Below are 25453 nucleotides of genomic sequence, written 5' to 3'. Positions count from 1 at the left end.
AGAAACTGGAAATTGAGTGGATGCCCATCAATTGGGAAATGGCTGAATAAATTATGGTATATGAACATAAAGGAATATTATTCTATAAAAAATAATGAGCAGGTTGGTTTCAGAAAAGCATGGAAAAATTTAATACCCAGCAGATGCTGAGTGAAATGAGCAGAACCAGGAGAATATTGGATATGGTAATAGCAATATTGTGGGATGTTCAATTGTTTTATACTTAACTCTTCTCAGCAGTGCGGTGATCCTACACAATTCCAATAGACTTGGGATGGAAAATGCCATCCATTTCTAGGAAAGGACCATAGAGAATGAATGTGAATTGAAGCATAATATTTTTACCTTTTTTAAAATCTGTTTGCTTTTTCTTTCTCATGAATTTTTTCCCATTTGGTCTGATGTTTTTTGTACAACATGACAAATATAGAAATATGTTTAAAAGGATTGTACAAGTATAATTTATATTAGATTGCTTGCTGTGTTTTGGAGGGAGAAAGTAACAGAGGAAGAAAAATTTGGAACACAAAATCTTACAAAAATGAATATTGGCAAGGGATGATGTTGTAAAAAATTACCCTGGCATGGGTTCTATCAATAAAAAGTTATTAAAAAACAAAAACAAACACAAAAAAAATGAATGTTGAAAACCATTTTTACATGTATATTTGGAAAAATAAAATATTATTGAGGGGGAAAAAAACTTAATGTGCTCAACTGGAAAGAATGAAATGAGAACCTTGAAGGAGAAAAATAGAGCTAAGGTATGGCAGAGAAGGAAGAGGTTGAAGTGGGTTATCTCAGAAAAAAAGGACAAGACTTATGACATTGGCTGTACTCAGCTCATTATGACTGACAGGAAGTTGTAAAAATAAATTTACTCTTTGCATTTCAAAATGCAGAATGAGACATAAGTTTTTGAATATTGACAATGTGGGAATTTCTTTTGCTTACTTCTGTATTTTAACAAAGCTATTGTTTCCCTTTCCCCCCCCCCCCCCACTCCAGGGGAGGGAAGTAGGGGAGGGGAAGTAGAAGGGGGAGAAATTAATGTCTGTTTAATTGAAAAAGTAAAATAAAAAAATTAGCGCCATGACTTTTTATTTTATAATAAAACACCTTTCATAAAGTGGGAGTTACATTATAAATGTTTGTGATGTAAAAACACATCAATAAAACTTAAATTAAATAGGGAAGTCATCTGAAAATGCATGCAAAATGTCTTTGGTCTTTAAAAAAAAATAACAGAAATCTTTTTCTCTTTCTTCAGCCCTAATCAGAGTATAACGAATTTCTTGTTATACATATTCAAATAAAACAGATTCCCTCAAAGAATACATACAAAAATATGTCAAATTTTGCACCTGAAATCTACCACCTCTCTCTAATAGATAGCATGATTTAACATTAATTCTTTAGAATCACAGATGGACATTGTACTCAACATAGCTTTTAAAGAAAGCTATTTTTACAGCATTGTTGTTATTTATTGAATAAATTGTTCTGTTTTTTCTGATTTCATTTTTTATCAGATTACAAAAATCTTTAAAATTGTTCATTGTTTTATTACTGATATTATACTATAAATTATTCTTTTAGTTATCCTCACTATACTCGACATCAGTTAGGTAGAAGTTTGTGCCTGTCTTTTAGAAATCATTTATTTCTTCATTTCTAATAGCACAATAATATTTCCTCACATTCATGCATCACCTTTTTATTTTTTGTATTTTTTATAATAATAGCTTTTTTATTTTTCAAAATACATGCAAAGATAGTTTTCAACATTCACCCTTGCAAAACCTTGTATTACAAATTTTTCTCCCTTCCTTTCCCCTTTTCCCCTCTCCCCTGAGCAGCAAGTAATCCAATATAAGTTAAACATATGCATTTCTTCTAAATATATTTCCACATTTATCATGCTGCTCACGAAAAATCAGATCAAAAGGGAAAAAAGATGAGAGAGAAAAAAAAAACACAGAAAACAACAACATAAAAGGTGAAAATGCAATACTGTGGTCTACAGTCTTTATATTCATAGTCTTCTCTCTGTATATGGATGGCTCTTTCCATCGCAAGTCTATTGGAATTGCTATGAATTACCTTGTCGAAAATAGCCAAGCCCAACAACCACATAATCTTATTCTGTACCACCATTTTATTAAGCCATTCCCCAACAGATGGGCATTTACTTTTCTAGTCTTTTACCAAAGAAAGAACTGATATAAATATTTGTATGTATAAAGCGATGAGATTTAGATTTTGAGAACCAAAATGATGAGATTAGGGTTCCTGGTGGTCAGGGAGTTAAATGATAAGGTTAGTGGCAGGTTTGGTGGGGAACCAAATGAAGAAGTTTGGCTCCACTAAATCCCCTTTAGGATTGGTGCAAAGTAGGGAGTTGTGGGAACCCCATTTTGGTGGCCCAGAGGTCCTTTGTAAAGGAATTTACAAACCCGAAAAGCTAGACTGGTAAAAAGAAGTTTATTATTGGCATTGGGAAGTCAGCCATTGCTATGCATGAATAGACAGGCTGAATTCCTTAGTGGCAAGATCCCAGCAGAAAAGTAAAGTTTCTAGTAGAGTGATCCAGACAGAGAGGTATAAACCCTCATTAGGAAATAGGTGAGAATTAAGAGAGGGTAATGCTGAAAGAGAATATCATTCTAGCGGGCAGAGGTTCCTTGGCATGACAAAGCATGGCATGGCATGTTAGGTCCTCTGTGAGGACTGACCCCAAGTGGTTGTTTTTATAAGAAATCTGAGACAGAAGTTTCAATTGAATGGGATTCCCTCAATGCTGTCACTACCCCGCCAGACCCAGATGAGACCACTTATTTATTGGGAGTGGTTTTGAGCCAGCAATAGGGGTAGAAAATCTTGGAATTGAATACTTCAATTAGTCCCACCAAGATAAACCATTTTATCTTGGTTCCTTAGGAAGGGTCTCACAGAGCCAGGATTCAAGAAGAATTTCTCCTTGAAGGAGTTTTCAGAGAGTTTCAGGGCCCCTTTGTCATAAAGGACCTTTTCCTCTGTCTTGGAATTCTTTTGTGGTATAGGCCTAGCAGCAGTATAGCTAGATAGAAGGAAATGTTCTGTTTAATAACATTTTATATATAATTCCATGTTCGGAAAAAAGGAATATAACAAATGTTATACTCAGCAGATGACTCAGCAATATTACTAAAAAAAGAAAGAGCAATAGGACTCTTGTATTAAAAAACTATAGCAGCTCTGAACAGTGTATTAATCAACTATAATTTCAGGGATCTGATGATTATGCATGCTATCCACCTTCTAATGAGAAGTGATAATATTCAAAATGCAGAATGAGGCATAAATTTTTGAATATTAACAATGTGGGAATTTGTTTTGCTTATCTCTGTATTTTAACAAAGCTATTGTTTTTTCCTCCTCGCCCCCCCCCCTTTTTTTTTTTTAGTGGAGGGGAAGTAGAAGGGAGAGAAATTAATGTTTGTTTAATCGAAAAAATAAAATAAAAAAATAAATCAGCGCCATGAGTGTTTTTAAAAATTGTTGGGACAGCTAGGTGGTACAGTGGATAGAGCACCAGCCCTGAAGTCAGGAAAACCTGAGTTCAAATTTGATCTCAGACATTTAATACTTCCTAGCTATGTGACCCTGGGCAAGTCACTTAATCCCAATTGCCTCAACCCCTCCCTCCAAATTGTTATTTTACACATGGTTTTCTTTTATATATGTGTGTGTGTGTGTGTGTGTGTGTATGAAAACTATTCATGAGGCAACATAATTATCTGTAGACACACACACGCATACACATCCAACTCTGATTGCTGCTCTGAATTAATTTTCTTGTGCTATTTTTAACTTTTCCATATAGTCCATTAGATTCTAAAGTGTTAAAGTTCAAATTTGTTTCTTCAAGCATGAATACTAAGAATATATCACTAGAAATTCTACTACTGTCCATAGTAGAAGGGACCACACCATACCAAGGGCTAGTTTGTATTTTTACCAATTTCATGGGACAAAATGGACAAGTAATTTCATCATCTAGTTGTCAAACTTATAGTAATGATCTATCCATATTTTATTATTCTAGTTCTCAGATAGCAGGATCAATCTGTCACTGGGATTGTACTCAAAGTTCTGCAAGTTAGGTAGAATCTGCTAGAGTTTATGCTCCAATAATATAGCCTTCAAAATGTCAGCATCTCATGATCCACATAGGCATTAAAAGGAAAGTTCACATGGCTTAAGAAAAAAGTCATTTATGGACAAAGAATATTTTAAACTTTGAATACAAAGAGTACTTTTTTTCAGACTTTATATATTAGCTCTGAACATTTGTGTATCACAGTTGAAGATCAAATTCCTTTGTTATGTATTCTTGAGCTTTTGAATTCTTTCATGTATTGCTCTGGATCTGCTCTGAAGTAGTATTGCCTCTGAATGAAATGAATTTCTTATTGTGTGCCTGGAGCATAACACACTTAATAAATATTTGTTGACTTATTATTTGAAGTAATTTTTCTGTCTCTTGCTTTCATCACATTCCCAAACGTAAATTTATAATCTTCATTGCACAATTGCCAGATCAGCTTCCTTTCTCATTTGCTGTTTCTTTCAGTCTTTTACTCTCCAATCATTCCTTCTCTCCCATCTTCTAACATGCACAGAACTTTTCTATCTTGGAAAACACCTTTTGTCCCTTTTATCCTATCTAGTTGCATATCTACCTTCTTTTTACTGACTAACTTTAAGAGTATTTGCTGCCTTATTTTTTCCTTGTTCCTTGTAATGACACTGAAAGAAAGCTCATCTTCAGTTTGTTATCTTTAAAAATATGTAGATTATATTCAGAAAAATACTTTGTAAACTTATTATGTTACTCAAACTATGCCCAGAGATAGTGTAGCATAGTAAATATGGTGATGGGCTTGCTGTAAGGAATGCCTAAATTCAAATCTCAATATTTTCTTACCTCACGAAATGGTTGTGAAGATCTACTGATATAATGTATGTAAAACTATTATTATTGTCCTGATTTTACAGGTGAGAAAACTGAGATCTAGAGAGATTAAATGATTTACCCAGGCTCACTCTGTAATAGTTCTGAAATTTAAATCTGGGGCTTTTGATTCCATTCCCAGCACTTAAAAAACCATTTACTGTACTTCCTCAAAAATTCTGATGCTTTGCCAAATGAGCTATACTCATTTATACTTGAGGTGAGGCAGTTGCATTTTCTAGAAATAGAAGTTCCCTTTCTCCTCCTTCAGTAACTATTTAGAAACTTTGTTTTCAGGTACTATTTGGCACTGCTGATGGGCAAGTGATTGTTATGGACTGCCATGGCAGGATGTTGGCCCATGTTCTACTTCATGAGTCAGATGGAATCCTGAGCATGTCCTGGAACTATCCCAGTTTCCTGGTAGAAGATAGCAGTGAAAGTGACACAGATTCTGATGACTATTCCCCACCTCAAGGTAGAAGCTGATTTCATTTTCTTTATTATTTTTTCAAGTAAATACATACCTACAATTGATAGTAACCTTAAAAATATTTCAGCTGACCCGGAAAAACTTATAGAACCAAAATCTCCAGAGAGGAGTCCCCAGATTTTTATCCTTGGTTTCTTCTCTCTGTCTCTGACTCAATCCCTGGCCTAATTGATTAGTCTCCCTTAGTATAAATTTCCCTGACTATATAATTAGGATTGTGAAATGATATTTCAGTGATTTTTGTAAGGCTTAGCTGGTTAATTGATGTAAAGAGGTCAGTGAAGAAATTATCTATTAATATAGCAAATGATATGATAGGTTAAAATCCCTATTGGTTTTAAGATCAGTAATTTAAATTTCATCAGAAAGGATTAGTTTTGCTTACACTTAAAGGCAGTTCTATCATTGCAACAAGAGGAATGCATTCTGTATGTGTCCTGTCACTTTGTTATTGTTACACATAAGAGTTATTAGATTTATCCATTTAAGAAGAGAATCTAGGTCTTCTCTATAATTACTATTATAATAGTTTTTGCCTGGAACAAAGAATTTTTCCCTTATTGTTTTTTCTATGTTACTGACAAGTGCTACATTTTTCAGTAAGACTAAACTGTATCGGTAGGCCTTAGAAAATAGTTCGTTAGTCTTTATTACCACCACTCTTTTTTAAAGGACAGTTATCTAGGAAAATAAGAGTAGGGATAATATTTTGAGAAGATTAGAACAAAGACATTTCAAAACATCAACATATTGATAGGTCTTTTCTAACTCTCTATTTCTGTGCAGATCATCCACTATTGATAAATGCCTTGAGTACATCTCTTTCCTGGCACTGCCAAAATATTAAGGTGCAAATGAATTTATGCCACCTTCTTTCTTTTAAGCTGCCTCCTCTACACCTAATATGCTTACTGTTCTTGTGCTGCCTTTTTTTTTTTCATATACTTATGGAAGAAAACATTGTCTTAAATTCACTCTCAGACATGTTAGAATTTTAATGAATACTTCTCTCTGGCATGTTTGTGTTTAAAAAAAAAAGACTGTAGGGAGCAATTGATGTATTTTTGCATGTAAATATAACAGTAAATGGCTTTTTATTTTATGTGGAAGAAAAATAGAAAATAAGACATAGCTGTCATTCTAAAAGTGCATTTCACTATTCTCAAGGGTACACACCTTTAAAATCTAAGTCTAGTATATTCTTAAGGAATAAGATAGAATGAAAGAAGAAATGAGTAGTAGTGTCTAATATAACTGTGAGTAGGGTATTTTTGGAAGATGCCTTCTAACACCTCTCTTGTTTTCCTGTCTCTTATTGGGAAAAAAAATGTTACTAATATTCTTATGTGATACTTTGTCCTGGACATTCAGCACATTTCTTAATTCCTTTGATGTAGGTAGAGGAAAGAATAGCTGAAAGTAAAATTAAAGATAATTAAGTCCAATGCCCTCATAATATTGTATGAAGTATATAGAAGTTGGGTACTTATTTACAATTAAAATAATAATGGGACAATTAGCAGATCTCATTTTCATGACTCCTAACCAGTGGTCTTTGTGACATACAATGCCACAGATGATTTCCATTTTACAGTTTGTTGAAAGACTTATGCAGAGTGACCCATAATGATTGAATTTATGTTCATCAAATTGTAGAAGTTCAGTAATAAATCTAAAAGAATTTTAAGCTGCTGCTCTTATTGAATTACTCAATTCATTCTCAAAAGCATCGGGGTATGTTAAAAAAAAAAAAGCAAAATAAACAATAGTGTCTTGGCATCGTGGGGTAGTGCATTTAAAAGAATAATATAATATAACCAAAACATCTTTAAAATGCCACAAAGAAGAGTAGTTGATACTTTTATGGATCCCTGAATCATCTCTGAGTGGGTGAATTCTATGAAGGCCTTCACAATGAATATGGTCTGTTGGATTAAGCTTTATGAGTATGTCAGAAACTGTTATTGGTCATATCCCTGACTCATACAACCATGTAGGAAGGCTTTAATGATTTTTCTAACCACATGAATAGCATTTCTTTTAAATCATCATTTGCATATCCTGGGATTAAATTATGCTTCAAATCTGTTTGTAGCCCCTGTGAGTATTTGAAACTATTTTACCCCCTCTGACAGGCTTACATGAAACATCATGATTTGGGCTAGGAACCAATGTCTTGGAATACAACTGTAACTCTATCTATAATCTATATGTCATATGTTGAAAATCATTAGAGAAATAATGACTACAGCTGCTGCTATATAGGCTAACATCTAGTAAATTAATCATTATGTTAAAGTTGTTTTACAACTTTAACACAGAATGTTTGATTAAATAAATTATTTATCTTGGCTCTGTTGTCTTTTTTATATTAAAGAATTGAAATAATCACTTTTTCATGTAATTAGAAACAGAAATATCATAAAGTAGGCTATTTAGGTTCTATATAAAAGGATATTTTGGGAAGATAACTCAAGTTATCTTGAGTATACAGGCTTTTTTGAATTCTCAGACCCATCCTGATGCCTAAGAATTCTCTTTATTTCTTACAAGTCATAATATGTAAATTGAGAAATTAATATCAAAGTGAGAGAATTCCAGAATAATGAGGGCAATATATTTCATTTTGTGTGTGGAAAGCTACAGCTTCTTTGTGGTTATGGGATTGAAACAGCCGTAGGTAAGCACTTCAGTCAGAGCTCTCCTGTATAGTGGTTAGTTTGTTTCTTGTGTTTGTGCTTTTGATGCTATTATAATATTCTCATTTTCTTCCTTTGGGGGGACATTCCTAATAAGAATAAAAAATTTTCTTCATGGGAGAAACTATACATTAGAAAACTATTTCTTGTTAATATGAGGATCTTAAATTTTCATAATTTCTAAGTGGTTCTTTGTATAAATTCTTTGGGTTTTGCTTACTAAAATACAATATTATTTTGAGATTCCCCATGGGCTTCTGAAATAGTCCTCTACATTTTATGCCAAAAGGACTTAGATTACTAAAGTCCTTCGTGTTGCCTGTGCTCCAAAAGCTAGGTACTTGGGGAGACTATAAGACCTCTCCAGGAGTTCGAATGTAGACTGGGAGATATCTAATTCAAGGCTTTTGTCTAGGAAAGCTTCTAAGTTGAATTGGTTTTAGGACCCTCAGAAATAAGAGCAGCTTCCCTCTCTCTAAGCAACCCTTACATATCTCACTATATCACCTCCTTTTTCCCTTGCAGTTTAGTTTACAGTGAAAGGCAGTATGCATTTATACTAAATGAGGAATGCCAAAATATGTTAAACTTGCCTTTCATAAAAACAGCTTGAGCCAGAGCTCATTCTAAGATTCTAATTTTTTCTGTGGTTCCATACTAAATTATAGCACTTTGATTTTGGATTTGTGTCATATAATTGTCACCTTTTTCTTACTCTGCACTCTTCTTCTTGTAGATGGTCCAGCAGCATATCCCATACCGGTGCAGAATATCAAACCACTTCTTACTGTCAGTTTCACGTCAGGAGACATTAGCTTAATGAACAACTATGATGATTTGTCTCCTACTGTCATCCGCTCGGGGTTGAAAGGTACAAAAAAATGAATTTGCCTCCATTATTGTATTACTTTCTAGCTTCCACACCCCACAAATCACGTGTATGCTTACTTTCCTAAGAGTGTCTTAGATCCAATATTTATTGATTCCTGTCATTTGGTGTGACTTGTTTTTTTCTTAAGAGAACCTAAATAAAGATCATGATGAATTAGTAATGGTTTCATTTTCTAGAAATGTTTCTGATAATTACATATTAATTTCATTCATTCTTCCTCTCATCTAATGGAAGAATATTAAAATATTTGTCTCCTGAGTGTACAACTCTTTCTCTGTACCTGACTTACTTGTACTTGTACCAGCAGTTGACTCTGGCTTGTCATTGCTTCATAGCTACAAATAGTAAGGAACATATGATTTTTTTTTAATCAAATGCAAATATGAGAAATGTATTGTAACTCATACGTAAGCCTGCATCCCCTTTCTTACCAATCTATTCATTATATAAAGAGGAAACCTGACACAGAAGCCTCTGAGAGATCATTTTATCTTAGTAAATTACAACTCTGTATTTCAGCCTTTTTGGACTTTGGTCCATTTAGGAACTTTTCTATAATACAAAATCTTTTCACTAACTGTATTAGTTCACATTACTCTCATGTGGGAGAAAATCTTATTCTCTTCGGCTTCCTTTTTTTTTTTTTTTTTTTTTTTTTAATTTAATAGCCTTGTATTTACAGGTTATATGTATGGGTAACTTTACAGCATTAACAATTGCCAAAACCTCTTCTTCCAATTTTTCACCTCTTACCCCTCACCCCTCCCCCAGATGGCAGGATGACCAGTAGATATTAAATATATTAAAATATAAATTAGATACGCAATAAGTATACATGACCAAACCGTTATTTTGCTGTACAAAAAGAATCAGACTCTGAAATATTGTACAATTAGCTTGTGAAGGAAATCAAAAATGCAGGTGGGCATAAATATAGGGATTGGGAATTCAATGTAATGGTTTTTAGTCATCTCCCAGAGTTCTTTCGCTGGGCGTAGCCGGTTCAGTTCATTACTGCTCCATTGGAAATGATTTGGTTGATCTCATTGTGAGGATGGCCAGGTCCATCAGAACTGGTCATCATAGTATTGTTGTTGAAGTATATAATGATCTCCTGGTCCTGCTCATTTCACTCAGCATCAGTTCGTGTAAGTCTCTCCAGGCCTTTCTGAAATCATCCTGTTGGTCATTTCTTACAGAATAATAATATTCCATAATATTCATATACCACAATTTATTCAGCCATTCTTCAACTGATGGGCATCCACTCAGTTTCCAGTTTCTAGCCACTACAAAGAGGGCTGCCACAAACATTCGTGCACGTACAGGTCCCTTTCCCTTCTTTATAATCTCTTTGGGATATAATCCCAGTAGTAACACTGCTGGATCAAAGGGTATGCACAGTTTGATAACTTTTTGAGCATAGTTCCAAACTACTCTCCAAAATGGTTGGGTTCGTTCACAACTCCACCAACAATGCATCAATGTCCCAGTTTTCCCGCATCCCCTCCAACAATCATCATTATTTTTTCCTGTCATCTTAGCCAATCTGACAGGTATATAGTGGTATCTTAGAGTTGTCTTAATTTGCATTTCTCTGATTAATAATGACTTGGCTTCCTTCTTTTTTAAAAATAGTATTTTATTTCCCCAAATACTTGTAAAGATAGTTTTCAATATTCATTTATATAAAACTTAAAATTTTTAATTTTAGAATTAATTTTTAATGAATTAGTTTATAATTTTAAGATTCTAGTTGATGTTTTTTAAAGGGAAAAAATTCATGCTATTATAAAGTAGTCTTGAAATGCTTGTGGAAATTTTATTTTTTTTATCTATTACCAGATTAACACTGATGAGAAAGTAGTGTGGCCCTCAAAAATAAAATTTTAAAATATACTATTGTTTCAAGAATAAATCAGTCATGAAAAATATTTCAATTAAAATATTTTTCATTTTGAGATTTGTTACTACTGACAATACACTGCATGATCTTTGGAAGATAATTCTTTCTGTTTAATGGGAGGGTAATAATTACATGATACCATCAAGGGGGTGAAGGAATGTAAAAAATATTGTGTATCTGACTTGCCTTCTGTCCTCAGCCTCAAGTGTCTCTGGAAAATCAAGATCCAGATTAGATTTTGATAAAGGGTAGAACCATACATGTCCCTTCTTAGCTTGTTGTCATGTAGTTGTGTTCTTAACTCCCTACACTGTAATATTACAATTTGCTACAAATATTACTGTCTTTCTTTTTTGGCAGAAATACATCACAACATCTTTTAACAATTTTTAAAAAACAATTCAATAAACTCTGTTGATCAGTAAACACTTAAGCACTGTACCAAGTTCTTGGCATACAAAAGTGAAAGAAAAACACTTTATTTTAGTATCCCTCTTAGATATCTCATTCTAGTATAAAACTTAGTTTTGAAGAATTCTTTATTCAATAATAAACTCCTAAAATCCAGGAAGAGATCAGTAAATATTTTTAACATGGTAGGCCTATTATTCTTATCTTTCTCTTTAATAAGCTCAATACTACATTTTTTTTTCCCAGTGGAAAAGATGGAAGTAGAAATGGTATACAAATGATCATCTCTGGTCAACTCATAATGTAGTATATTAAAGGATAATTTAAGTTCATTTTCTCTTCTCATAAATTCCATTTTAAAGTTTTTTAGTATTTACTAATAATATATGTCCAGCCTTCGCCACAGCACTTCATACATTGTAGGTAGTTGGTTGGTCAGTACATGTTGAGTTCAGTTGACTTGAGGTTCTTCACAGAAATCCAAGGTCTGAGTAGAACTTACTACTTATGTTTTATACTTGTATTTTCCCAAGATTCTTATGTATACCATGCTCCATTATTTTCCTTCTTTGTTTACATACCTTAGATCTTTTGTATATTTTGTTTTTTGCTCTATTTTAAAATAACAGCTTTTTTCCAGTTCATTTTTTTTTCTTTGCACTGGTATCTGTCTAACTTCATTAAACCTCATTTGAACTATCATGGATATATAGAATTACACTAAGTGCTTGAATAAAAATGAAGAGAATTTTATTGAATATGCTGTCATTTCCCTTTGGGAAATTACAGGTCTAAGCTAGATATCATTTAAGGATTAAGAAAGAAAATAATAGACAAATAACAAGTAGTTTGCAAAGTGCTTTACAATCATTTCATATTTCAGCCTCACAACATCCCTATGAAGTGGGTACTGTACACAATATCTCCTTTTTCAGATGAAAAAAATTGAATTTTTGTTTAATTGATTTGCCCATAGTAACACACTCATAGAAGTCAGAGAAACCCAGATCATCCTATCTCTACATTTGGTATGTGGCATTATTGCTGCTTCAGCTTTTCCTGTAGACAAAGCTACCTTAAAACATTTTTCCAGATAAATAACAAATATGAATTTCACATCAGTCTTTGTTTCTGGATTTTCCCAACTGTTATAGTTTATTAGTCAATCAGCAAACATTTATTAATCATCTACTATGTATTAGATACTGCTAAGCACTGAATTACAAAGAATGACAGAAGATATATTTATTACTAAAATCATAGCTAGCTACTGAGACCTTTTTACGTCTAGAATTAGCTGCATACTTAACATTCTTTTGTAAATGTTTTGTGAAAAATTTAAACATTTAGCCCAGGGCCAGATCTTTTACAACATGGCTTATCTGACCATAGGTTAACATGAAGTTATTAATAGTTGTACTCTTATTTATTTATTTTTATTTTTAGCATTGAACTCATATCCTGCTTTACAAATAGTGATAAGGGCCATATTTTGCCTTGTTCATTAATGAGTTTGTCACATGAATTAGAATTTCCACAAATATAAATTGGCAGGTCTGCTATAACTGAAGATGGCAGAGAGTCGCTTTGGACGCAAAGAGATTAAGTGATTATGCACATGATCAAACATGGTGGCCATATGTCTACTCTGTCATTCTTTTTCATAGCCCATTCTTATATGGTATTAATTATGATTTCTAAATGTATCTCTTAAAAAGGTGAGAAAATTATTCTGTAACCTCTACAATTCACAATGTGTCTTGCTATTTTCTAATGATTCTCAAAGTCCCTATCTAAAAAATATAATGGAGTTCCTGAAACATACTACTGAAAGATAAAGAATCACAGTGACATAGACTAACTATATTAAATCAGATTTTTGCCTTTTATAGTTATTTTTTCAGAGGTATAATTTAACATGGGGTGTCCATATTGACTGAAAGATAATTTGTACAGAATTCTAATGTTAATGAAAACTATCTAGAGTGTATACTTTTGGTAAGGTCATGATCTTTCACTTCCTTTCACTTTTCCCTCTTTTCTTCCACCCTTTCTTTTGTCTTTCCTTTCTCCCTTCCTTTTCTCCTTCATTTCCTTCTCCTTTATTCCCCTTCTTTTCTTCTCTTCTTTCATCCTCCTTTCCTTCCTCTTCTCTTTCTCCTCCTCCCATTTCCTCCATAGATTCTTCATTTTTAAAAAATACTTAAGAAGCTTATAACTCTTTTTTTGTATACAAGTTAAGGGTGAATCAATTTTCTGTTCTTAATTCGATTGGATATGTTTTTGTGATTTCAGAAGTGGTTGTCCAGTGGTGCACACAGGGAGATTTGCTTGCAGTAGCTGGTATGGAGAAACAGAACCAACTAGTTGAAATTGCCAATGGAACCTTTCTGAAGAGTGCTCTGGTCAAATTTTATAACGTTCGTGGAGAACACATCTTCACTCTGGATACACCTGTGCAAGTAAGGAAATGTATAACAAGAGGATGCTGTTGTCAATGCCATTGTCTTCCAGTTATTTGTCACAGTAGAAAAAATTAGCCTACTAAATGTCTCACAACTGTATAGTGTTTTATGATTAATAAAACTTAACTCTATAAATATTGATAGATTAGCTGCATTATGATATATCTAATATGTAATTTCTTTTTTTCATTAGAAAAATTCTAGAAAAATCAGTTCACTCCTTAACCTGTCACATTTTGGTTTCCATTTCACCACTGTGCTGAAATTGTTTTTCCTAATGGTCTTAATGACTTTCTTATTTCAAAATCCAAAGTGGTTTTTTTTTTTTAGTTCTTATTTAGACTTGGCTTTTTTACAGCATCTGATCCTTTTGGCTACCTTTTCCATCTTTAAATTTATCCTTCCTCAATTTGGTAACATTTTAATCCTATAGTTCTCTTCCAAACTTTCTTACCTGTTTCTTATCTTATTTTCTAGCTTTTCATTTTTCTCACACTACGTAAATTTGGGGGTCTTTCACTTAATCCTCTTATTTTCCTGTCCTTTTCTCTCTTATTAAGGTAAATTCACCAACTCTTCTGTTGTCATTTATCCTATCTAAGTAGGTGACTCCAAATTTTTTCTCTATACTCCTTACTTTTCTTTAGAATGCCAGTTCCATATGTCCAACTTCCTGGTGGGTATCACCACTTAGATGCCCAATTATACTTGTAAATCTGTTCCAAAATTAAGTTGCTTTCAAAAGATTTGCCCTCCCTCAAATCTTTGTTTCTATTTGTGTCAACACCATCTTTCACCACTATCTTCTCTAACATGTCTCATGTTACTCCAGAGCCATTTTTGATCTTTTCATTCTTTTTCTTTATCCAATTATTTGTCAAATAATATAGATTTTGCCTCTCAATATTTTTCTCAACATTTCTTTTCTTTTTTATACCAGATCTATCATTAAGTTTCTTTTCACATCTTTCCTAGTTTGCTCTAATGATCTTTTAACTGTTCTTCTGTTTACAATATCTTTCTTCATTCATCATAAGAATTTATTCTGCATTTAGCATTTATATGACATTATACCAGATGCTGGGAAGATTCATACTCAAATAAATTTGTGACCTTGTCAGTGTGAATATTTCTTCCAGTATTTCAGATTTTAACCCATCCTTACTTACCCACATGATGTATCTCTTCTTTGTGTTCTCTCATAATTTTGCCCCTGGAGACCTTACTCTTCTGACAGTATGAGGATATCATAGGAACATGCACAATTTATTCTTTAGTCTTGACATATGACCAGCCATTCTTTCTTTTTGGTAATGCTTTTCCATGATGACATCCCACCCCCTTTTCTTCTTTGTCATTCCAATATGTTATATGTTGCAGCTTGTTCCCAGGTACTTTTATTGTCCCCTCAGTAATTTTGAATTTTATTTCTTCAGAAGCAATAGTTTTACATGACCCACAGATATACAAAATGACCAGGAGACTATTGGTATTAAAAAGGTGGGCTTGAGGCCTATGAATATGAAAGACTGCAGGTAATATCAGACTTTTGATATGTTCGTTAGTTTTGCCGAATTTTTTTCCCATTTTTAAATTTTTTGTTATAAAGGATAGATCTCTGTATAGGAGAGTAGTGATTCAATGTGAAAATAAATGATATTATAAAAGATATAAATAAAAATTTAATTTTTAAAAAAGGTAGACTTTGTAATTAGGGAGAAGTTTGAAATCATCACATGAGCTCTCACTAATTTTTGAAAGTCCATCCAATCTCTATTTAATTACAGGTAGAATTTCTGTTCATTTGTAATTTTTGTCCACCAGTATCTATTAATGGTGGGCCTGTTTCCCAAGCATTGTTCATCTAGGTGAAAATTATAGTCTGGACAAATAGGGTTTGTTAATTGGTTTGTATGGTATGGATCTCATCCAGAGTCTCTGCTCTGTCTTGGGCTTTGATACAACCAATTACGAATCTTTTATAAAATAAAAACATTTGATGAACATCATCATCCATAGAAAATCCCCTTTTAATTTAACATCAGCATGGGATCTTTTCTGTAACGGTGTCCGTCATCTTTGGTGAGCATGTATCTTATCTTATTTGCTTATTGATAATCTTGCAGACAGTAATTAAGAAAGTTTATCTTTCAGGTCATTCAAATAATAACTTTGATATATGCATGTGAGACAGTTTTTAAAGGTTTCTTTTACTGTATCAATCAAAAGCTTTTTAGAGTAATCAGACAGTAAGTATAGTGGTATCTTGTGTTTTACATATTTTAATAATTGATTGTAAAAATATGGTCCCTTATGGAATATCATTTGCAGAAAAAACCTGCTTATTCTCTACTAATATCTTCCTTGAGAATGCCCTTGATGTGTATATAAATTATCTTCATAAAAATTTTAGATAGATGGTGTACCAGGCTGCAAGTTTGGGATTGAAACAAAATGACACTCAATAGGTCATTCTGTTTTTAACAAAAAATTTACTTGCTATACCATATAAAAGAAATTCCATGAAGAAATATTTACCTGGGTAATCTAACCCAAAGGGCAAGGAATTCTTATAGATAATTGTATTCCTAACACAGATGGGAAAGTGGGCATATAGGTTAATAGTATTTGTTTTCCTTTCAGTTGCTCTACCTCCCCCCTTTTTTTGCTAGTAATATAGTCACCTCTCTGGAATATAAATCTCTGTGATCCTGGGCAATTCACGTGACCTATCAATATTCTAGACTAGTTACAAACTTAGTAAGGTACAAACGAGGTACAGGTATACATTAATAAGTGTAGTGTTCTGGTTGGTTTTCTGGAGGTGCACCAGTCTTCGTTTTAGCTGAGTAATCACCACAGGAATATCCAGGGATAAAGTCCAAGTTCTTTATTATCTCCTTCACATCTAGTTTCTTTGCCTGGGGTCCAGGCCAGCTTTCTTGAGGTGCTCCAGAATGTGTCTTGGTTTCTGTGGGGAAGGCAGGAGGACCACACAGATCCCTGTCTTGAAGTCTGTCTCAGTCTGGGGCCTTGTGCTGCAGACTCCCACAAAGGTGGGAGATGAAATGATTCCAACTGAGTTTGTCCCAGCTTATATGCTTATATATACTAAATACAAACCAATCATTATATCACTAGGAAACCATGATTTGCTATAAGATTAAATCAATCATACTGAACTAGAGAACTATTAATGACCATGCTAAACTAGATAACCATTGTCTCGTCAATTCCACTGAGTTAACATCTTGTAAGAAGCCTTGTTTCAAGTACAGAGTTCTGGCCCATAACAAGTAGGTTTTCCTCATTTGTAAGTTTTCTATGCCAATGAAATAGGGCATCTAAGTGGCACAGTAGAAGGCTTCTAGAGCATTGAAGATCCCTTCTTCTATCCTTTGTTGTCTTCTTGAGCTCCTCCCTTAATGACATTCTTTTGTTGGCTCTCTCACCAAATCTTTAAACTGTTCTTTCTTGCTACCGCTTTTCAAAACTTTGTGGGGGGGGTAGCAGTGTTCATAATTATGGGTACATTCATACATATATACAAATTTGTCTGTGTGTGTGTATGTATATACATATATATATATATATATATATATATAGAGAGAGAGAGAGAGAGAGAGAGAGAGAGAGAGAGAGAGAGAATGTGCTAGCATTTATAGAGTACTTCAAGATTTACAGAGTGCTTTACAGATAATAATCATTTAATCCTTACAAAAACTCTGGAAAGTATGTTATTACCACTTTGCAAAGGAAAAAAAAATGAATCAGAAAGACTTGTCTACTGCCTAACTTGCCTATACTACATCTAGTATAAATGTCTGAGGCAAGGTTTTAACTCCAATCCTCCTGACTTCAGGCTTAGCATTCAATCCACTATACCACCTAGCAATTTTCATAAGATTTTACAAATTAATAAATATTCAAAACTGATTATTTTAATTGGTTGTTTTGTGTATCTGTCTTAAAAGAAGGTCAGGTGTTTGCTTTTAAGAGTCTTTTGATAGTTCTATTGTGGCATTTGTTTTACGTTGTTTGAACTTACGTATGAAAGTAAGATAACCAGTTTCTCATTTTTTTGGGAGTAGCTAGGTAGCATACTCAATTGCATGCTAGGCCCAGAACCAGGAAGACCAAATTAAAAAATTTGAGGTCTGATAGTTTCTAGCGATATGACTGGGCAATCACTTACCCACTGTTTGCCTCAATTTCCTTATTTCTTGAATGGCTAAGATAATAGTGCATACTTCCTAGAATTGTCGTTAGGATCAAATCACATAATTATTATTGTAAAGTGCTTAGTACAGGACTTGATACATAGTAAATGCTATATAAAGTTTGCTATTTTTATTATTATTTTGAATATATCCCATTTTTCATCACTTTTTTGGTAAATAGATTACGTAGGTTACTAGTTGGTTTGTTGTACAAGAGATTTTCCAGTTTCATTGACTTAAATAAACATTGCCTGCTTCATATCTACAGGTCATTCTTCTAGCCTCTTGGAATACAAAAACCTGTCTCCATTAATGGGACCACCATCTTTCTAGTTACTTAGGTTCATAATTTTGGAGGAACCTTTTACTTTGGTTCAGCTTCAAAATGTAATTAATTAGTTTTCAAATGTTACTGATCATACCTCCATACTTCTCTTATCTTCCCCCTTATTTATACTAAGTCATTCTGCTAATTATAGCTCACATTTCTTCTCATGTGGACTACTTCATAAGTCTTCTGATTGGCTCACTTGTCTCTATTCTATTCTTTTCTCTCAACAACCCAACCTCCAAAAAAGCTGACGCTGATCTTTCTAAAACATAGTTCTGACTCTTATTACTCCCATACTCAAAAATCTTTGGTATCTCATGTTTTTAAACTTATAGCAGGATTTCTTGACCTTTTTGGTAGTCAGACAATGTCTCTGTACTTTTTTGGAATTTTTTTTTTAAACACAAGATTAAATATATAACATTACAACAAAAAACAATTATATTGAAATACTGTTATCAAAATGCTATCTTTTTTAAAGTACAAATCTTAGGTTTAGAATCCCTGATCAAAAGGATGAAACACATAATTCTGAGCTTCAGCTATTAAAAAAAAAAGCCACATTCAGTCTCCTTTCTGTCCTAATTTCCTACTGTTCCCCTTGAAATCAGGGTTAGAGGCAAACTGAATTATGAACTCTTCTCCATACATCGCCTACTATTTCTTTCCAGTGTGCCTCTCCTTTTCACTTCCTGATATTATCCCTAGTTTCCTTTAAAATAGCCAAGGTATCAACTCCTACAAGAGGCACTTTCTGATTACTCTCTCTTCTCACCCCTCTCCAATTAGCACTTTCTCCCTCTTGGAATTAGGTTATTAAATTAACATACTTTGTATTTACTTCTGTACATGTCTCCTTTCTCAAATGTTAGCTGCTTAAAGATATGGACTCTTATTTTTGTCTTTTTCTCTCCAAAGGCTTTCATGCCTTGCATATGGTAGATACTATCTAAATATTCAGTTGATTTAAAAGTTAATTTGCTTTCTGACTAGGTGTTAATGGCTTGCTTCTTTAATGATACTAAAGTCTTGATACTAAAGATACTAAATATTTAAATATCTATAGGCAACTATAGTAGTTGGTAGTTATAGTAGTTGGTATGGTAGTGCAGTGGATGGAGTACTGGATCTGATGCCAGAAAATTCATTTTCCTGAGTTCAAATGTGGCCTGGACACTTAGTCCTCTGGGCAAATCACTTAACTTGGTTTACCTCAGTTTCCTCATCTATAAAATGATCTAGAGAAGGAAATGGCAAAGCACTTCAGCATCTTTGCCAAGAAAACCCCAAATGTGGTCACAAAGAGTTGGATCAGTTGAATTTACTGAAGAAAAAAATTTAGAACTGTATCACAGTAGTGGTATGCCCTATAGGTAGCCTGGGGCCTTTGTTATGGCAGGAAGAAAGGTAATTTAATGTCCTATTTAGAAGAAACATATTGCAGTTTAGATAATATTTTTTATATCAAAGTTAAGTAGATTGTAAATTACTATGTACAGACTGAAGCTCAGCACAAACTTATGGCACTATATACTTGAAAAGTGATCTTTTGATTTACTCATAACAATGATACCTATGGCAGAAGCTTTCCTTAAGGATTAGACAGTAATTTATTCCTTGCCACCCCATGACATAATGGTGTTCTATTTTATATGTAATTATCATCCATTAATCTCTTACCATCAATATATCAATAATCGAGATAAAATATTATATTTTAGAGTATATACATCTAACAGAAATGTAATATATATCTTGGCTCTGTATTTATATATACTAGTAGATTGGGTCTTACTGGCTACATCTCTTCTCCTGGTTCTAGGTATCACATAGCTATTAGATGAGAGTAATTTCCTTACTTGCAGTACAAGGTATCTCTGCTGCCAGACTGATTCACTGCTCAGGTGGGTCAAGCATGTCACTTCTCAAGGTTGGTTCTTGACTCAGGTTGGCTGCTTTGGGTACGAGAAGATTGATGTGGATTTACTACATATATACCAATCCCTGTTCTATATGGCAATCCTTTAAATATCTAAAGTTTGAGAATAAACCTCAGTAGATGTGGTTAAAGAAAATGAACAATTTTCAAAAGAAGAAAATTAAGCTGTCAATCATCATATAAGAGAATCTTCTGAATCACTAAGACTAAGAGAAGTGGAAATTAAAAATGAATCTGACATTTCATAGCCATTACTCTGGGTATTGGAATTGCTGCCGGAATTCAAACACACTAATGTGCATTGTTGATAGATTTATGAATTGGTCCAGCTATTGTGGAAAACAGCCTGAAATTAAACTAAAAATGTGACTAAACTAAAAGTATCCTTTGACAAATACCCCTTACAAATATACAGAAAAGAGGTCAAACAGAGGAAAAGGACTCAAATATACTTTTAAAAGCAACACAGATTTGTGCTAGTTAGGGTGAAGCTTTACAAAAAAGAGTGTAGCCACAATGCAGCAACCTGAAGACCAGGTTTCTGAAGACACAAACTTCTGAAAAGACCACTTTACTTTCATCTCAATTTGAATGCAATATCAGAATTACAATGAGAATATTTAGATACTGTACACTGAGGATATTTGTATACTGTATACAGTCTTTATTTTGCTGCAATAAGATGTAAGAAAAATAAAGGAATTCAGGATCTCTACAGCCTATTCACAATTCTCACAAAAACATTTAAAGAGTAGGTTTATACAATTCAATAAATGGAATTCTGATGATTCACCAAAATTAGTTTCATATAATCCATTTTCGTTCTTCATTATTTTTAGAAATATATTTTTAAAATGTATTTTTATTTCATTAAATCTTTTCCAATTACACGTAAAATTCTTTAACAGTCACTTTAAAAAATTGAATTTGAAATTCTCTTTCTTCCCCGCCTTGAGAAGGAAAGCAATTTGAAATCAAATATACATGTAAACTCATGCAAAGCATATTTCCATATTAGCCATATTGTAAAAGAAAACACTGGCAAAAGAAAAAGAAAGTTAAAAAAAAAAAAAAGAATGTATCAGTCTTCATTCAAAGTTCATTGATTCTGGAGGCAAATAGCATTTTTCATCCTGGGTGCTGCAGAATTATCTTCAGTCATTGTCTTGATCTGAGTAGCTAGGTCACTGTACAGTTGATCATTTTTACAATATTTCTATTACTGTGTACAGTGTTCTCCTGCTTTTGCTCACTTCACTTTATATAGTCCTCGGTATTTTCAAAACATCATGAAATAGAAAAGAAAGGATCTAGAAATTGAGAATAGAATTTATTTTGCATTATGTGGGAATGACCACTACAAGTTGTAAATATTTGTAAAGATCAAAGAAAATACAGAATAATTGACCTGAAGAGCTGGGCAGAATTTGGAAGTATCCTTTAGTTGAATCTGCCAATTTTGTAGGTGAGAAAAATTGAAACTCTGAGAGGTAAAAATTACTTGTTTCCAGGTCAGATGAGTAATTATTGTCAGATACAAGTCTTAGAAACCAAATATTATGGTTCCCTGTTCAGTACCTTAATCATTACTCCACAGTGAGATCTCAAATCCAGAATTAGAAAGGATCCCTAAATTATCATCCAAATCGCTGATTGGGGTTTGTGGACAGACATCATGCAGTCTTTCCTTAAACTCAAATGACAGGGTACTCATTATTTTCCTAATATGTTCTATTGAAAAAAAAATTAGCCCCTTTGGAAGTTTGGTTTATATTTTAAAACTTGTCTCTTTTAGCTTCTACCATTGCATCTAATTCTGATCTGAGCTATTCAGAATAAAATTTATCCTAAATTTGAAATATATGTGCAAGATGACAATCTGGTTTTCATAGTATAGCTTCATGGATCAACAAGTTTATTACATTCAAATACCATTCTAATGCAGGCAAATCCTACATATGGTGTTTTATTTTCTTCTTTAACACAGAATATGGGAAAATGTCACTCTGTTCTACTAAACGATTATATAAGAGAACTGAATCAAAAAAAGCCAGCATGCTACTTGGAAGGTTAAAGAATTTTTTTCATACCAGTACAACTTAAAACAATAAAGAAAAACATAGGTAATAGTGGAGGTCTCTAACTTTTAATGAAGCTATAAAAACTAGAGTTTCTATAGTTAGCTGTCATAATTAAATCCTGCAACAGTTTCATCACTGTCATATTTATTGAATCAGTTAGCATTTGTTAAGCATTTATTAATTGGTAAGATTAGAAATATAAAAGCAGAAGTATCTGTTCTCAAGGAATCTACATTCTTAAGGTGTAAGTAATGTAAAGAAAATTAATACAAAAGCTTATAGGAGGGAGGTGACTAGCATTTTAAGGGACTAACAAAGGTTTCATATAGAAGTTGACACTTAAGTTGAATTTTAGAGGAAACCAGGGTTCTCAAGATGTAGGGTTGAAGGGTTTAAAAGGTAATGCATTTCATGTATGAGGGAAAGCCAAGTGGAAAAGCATGGAAATGGGAGATAGAATGTCCTGTGTGCAGATTGAGTAGAGATTGGGTTATAGGAGAACAATAAAGTGTAAGAAGATTGGAATGTTAGGAAGAGACCAGGTTGTGAAGATCACTGAGTGCAAAAGAGAAGAGTTCATGTCTGATTCTAGAGAAAAAATAGGAAGCTACTGGAGTTTATTGAGCAAGTGAGTTACATGATCAGATTTTCCTTTTAGGAAAATTACTTTGTTGATTATGTGACAGGGAAGACCTGAAGCAGAGACCAATCAGGTATTTGCTGCAATAGTCCAGATGAGAATTAATGAAAGGTAGAAAAGATAGAGATGTATTAGGATCTAAAAGGCCCCAAATCCTCCTACAGACAACCTGATAAATTTTAAAATTGAAGGAGTAAACAGTGATAAAAATTAAAGAAAGTAATTTTAAAAATCCATTTCATCCAGGACTACACACACAAAAAATGCCAGAATCCTGAAGAAACCCTGAACAAATGCAAGCCAGGGTCGTTGGAAGGTACAGTATGAAGCAACTCAGGTCTGCAGCCAGGGCATCCACAGATTATCCAGCAAGAGAAAGGTTTTTAAGAGCATCCCCCTGCTAGCTCACAGATGTCTCAAAGCTCCCTCCAAGAAAAGGGTTTCAAGTAACATTCAGACATCCTATATTTGATGTGTGTTCAGGGAGCCTAAAACAGCAAGAGACAAACTATGGACAAGTCTACCAAAATTAGAACCAAAAAGAATCACTCATTCAGTTAATATATAAGCAGAGTTTGACCAAAATACAAGAACCTGGTCTAAAAAGTAAGGCAGGTGATATCAGAAAACAGAAATGCTAAACACAGTGAAAAAGTTCCTTGGGATGAGAGAATGTCAACGGGCAAGTCTGAAAGAAGAAAGAAACTCTATAGCAAATACAAATATAGCCTTAAAGAGAAAAAATGTCATGACCACAAAAATTGTAAGAGTATGTGAAAGAAATGAGCTATGAAATGTGCAGTGGGAAAAAGAATGTCAAGGAGAATTGATATCCTAAAACAGAAAATTTGCATGAGCTAAATTGCCCTGAGGATTAGAGTGGACCAAAGAGACAACAATGACTTAAGTGAGATAGTAAGAAATAGTAAAAACAAAATTAAAAGATTGATCAAAAAAATGTAAGGAATTTATTCTACTAAAAAAAAAAAAAGGTAACTATAAAGTCAGATCAAAAAGTCAGATCAGAATTTAAAAGACTACCTGAAATTATGACCAAAAAAATTCAGTTTCTTGAAGAGGTAAAAAAGACAAGAGGACCTGGAAGTGTTTTTTTGTTGTTTTGATCATCTCTATAGAAAATGGAAATGATATTGTGGATTTCTACCTTGGAGAAGAAAAGAGGAGAAAGGGAACAAAAATCACTGTGTCCTTATAAGGATGCATGGAGTTAAAGAGTATTTGGATATGGAGGGTATGTGTATGTGTGTACATTTCATGAACTTCACATTCATCTCAACCACACAAAGGAAAATTGAATAAATATACAGAGACAAGAATTGTGGCATAGAAATACATTAAATTCAACAGGGAAATAGAAAAGGACAGTGAAGGGGGAAGAGGAAAGGCAGGCAGATAATGGATTAGTCAGAAGCAAAACAAACTCCAACCTCAAGTGTTTAAAGAAGGTAAGGAGAGGTTTAAAAGAAAAAATAAATATGAGTGAACCTGTGACCAGGGTGAGGCAAAGAAAAAGGACCATGGAGTTGAAGCAGATGCTTGTTTGTAGAGTAAAAGAGTTAGGCAAAACTCTTACTCTTTTATCTTATTTATAAACAAGGCATTGGATACAGAAGAAAAAGTTAGAAAAAAAAAACGACACAATGGAGGGAAATGTAAAATTAATGGTAGTGACTTTGATATGAATGAGATGAACTCATCCCTAAAATGGAAGCTGATTGAATTTTTAAGTCATCATCCTATAATATTTTTACAAAAAACACACTTGAAATGTAAAAGGTTCTTTTTTTTTATTATAGCTTTTTATTGACAAAACATATGCAGGGGTAATTTTTCAATATTGACCCTTGCAAAAACTTCTTTTCCAGCTTTTCCCCTCCTTCCCCCTATCCCCTCCCCTAGATGGCAGATAGTTCCATACATGTTAAATATATTAAAGTATATGTTAAATACAATATATGTATACATATTTATACAGTTATCTTTGCTGCACAAGAAAAATTAGATTTAGAAAGAAGGTAAAAATAACCTGGGAAGAAAAGCAAAAATGCAAGTAAGCAATAACAGAAAGAGTGTAAATGCTAGAAACATAAAGATTCTAAGAGACTTAAAATATGGTACTAGAATTATGCTTCTGGTAAACTCAAAAACAATGAGAAGCAATTATGATTTCAGATAAGACTTTGGCAAATACAGACATGATAAAACAAGATAAGCAGAAAAAATACATTATGCCTGAAGCTATCATATAACAAATCAATATCCTATATATAAATACACACATAAACTCACAAATGATATAGAATATATATAGTTAACCAAAAAGTTAATTAAAATTCAAGGAGAAGAAAACCAGTGAAAC

At 33.2% G+C, this 25453-nt stretch overlaps 1 protein-coding gene across 4 annotated transcripts in view; it reads left to right on the top strand.

Annotated features, from left to right (window-relative positions):
* TULP4 (TUB like protein 4) overlaps positions 1 to 25453 on the top strand; it is a 211357-nt gene that overhangs the window by 131831 nt on the left and 54073 nt on the right. For 3 of the 4 annotated variants that reach the window (XM_031937559.1, XM_031937560.1, XM_031937563.1), the window contains 3 exons: positions 5294 to 5474; positions 8925 to 9059; positions 13693 to 13859. In XM_031937559.1, coding sequence (XP_031793419.1) covers positions 5294 to 5474; positions 8925 to 9059; positions 13693 to 13859 — 483 coding nt within the window. The remainder of the gene's footprint in view (positions 1 to 5293; positions 5475 to 8924; positions 9060 to 13692; positions 13860 to 25453) is intronic. The other variant, XM_031937561.1, reaches the window with a different exon arrangement.

Source organism: Sarcophilus harrisii, chromosome 4, assembly GCF_902635505.1.
Source record: "Sarcophilus harrisii chromosome 4, mSarHar1.11, whole genome shotgun sequence".
Taxonomy (NCBI): domain Eukaryota; kingdom Metazoa; phylum Chordata; class Mammalia; order Dasyuromorphia; family Dasyuridae; genus Sarcophilus; species Sarcophilus harrisii.
Note: the sequence above shows the minus strand (reverse complement) of the source record. Positions and strands in the feature narration are given on the sequence as shown.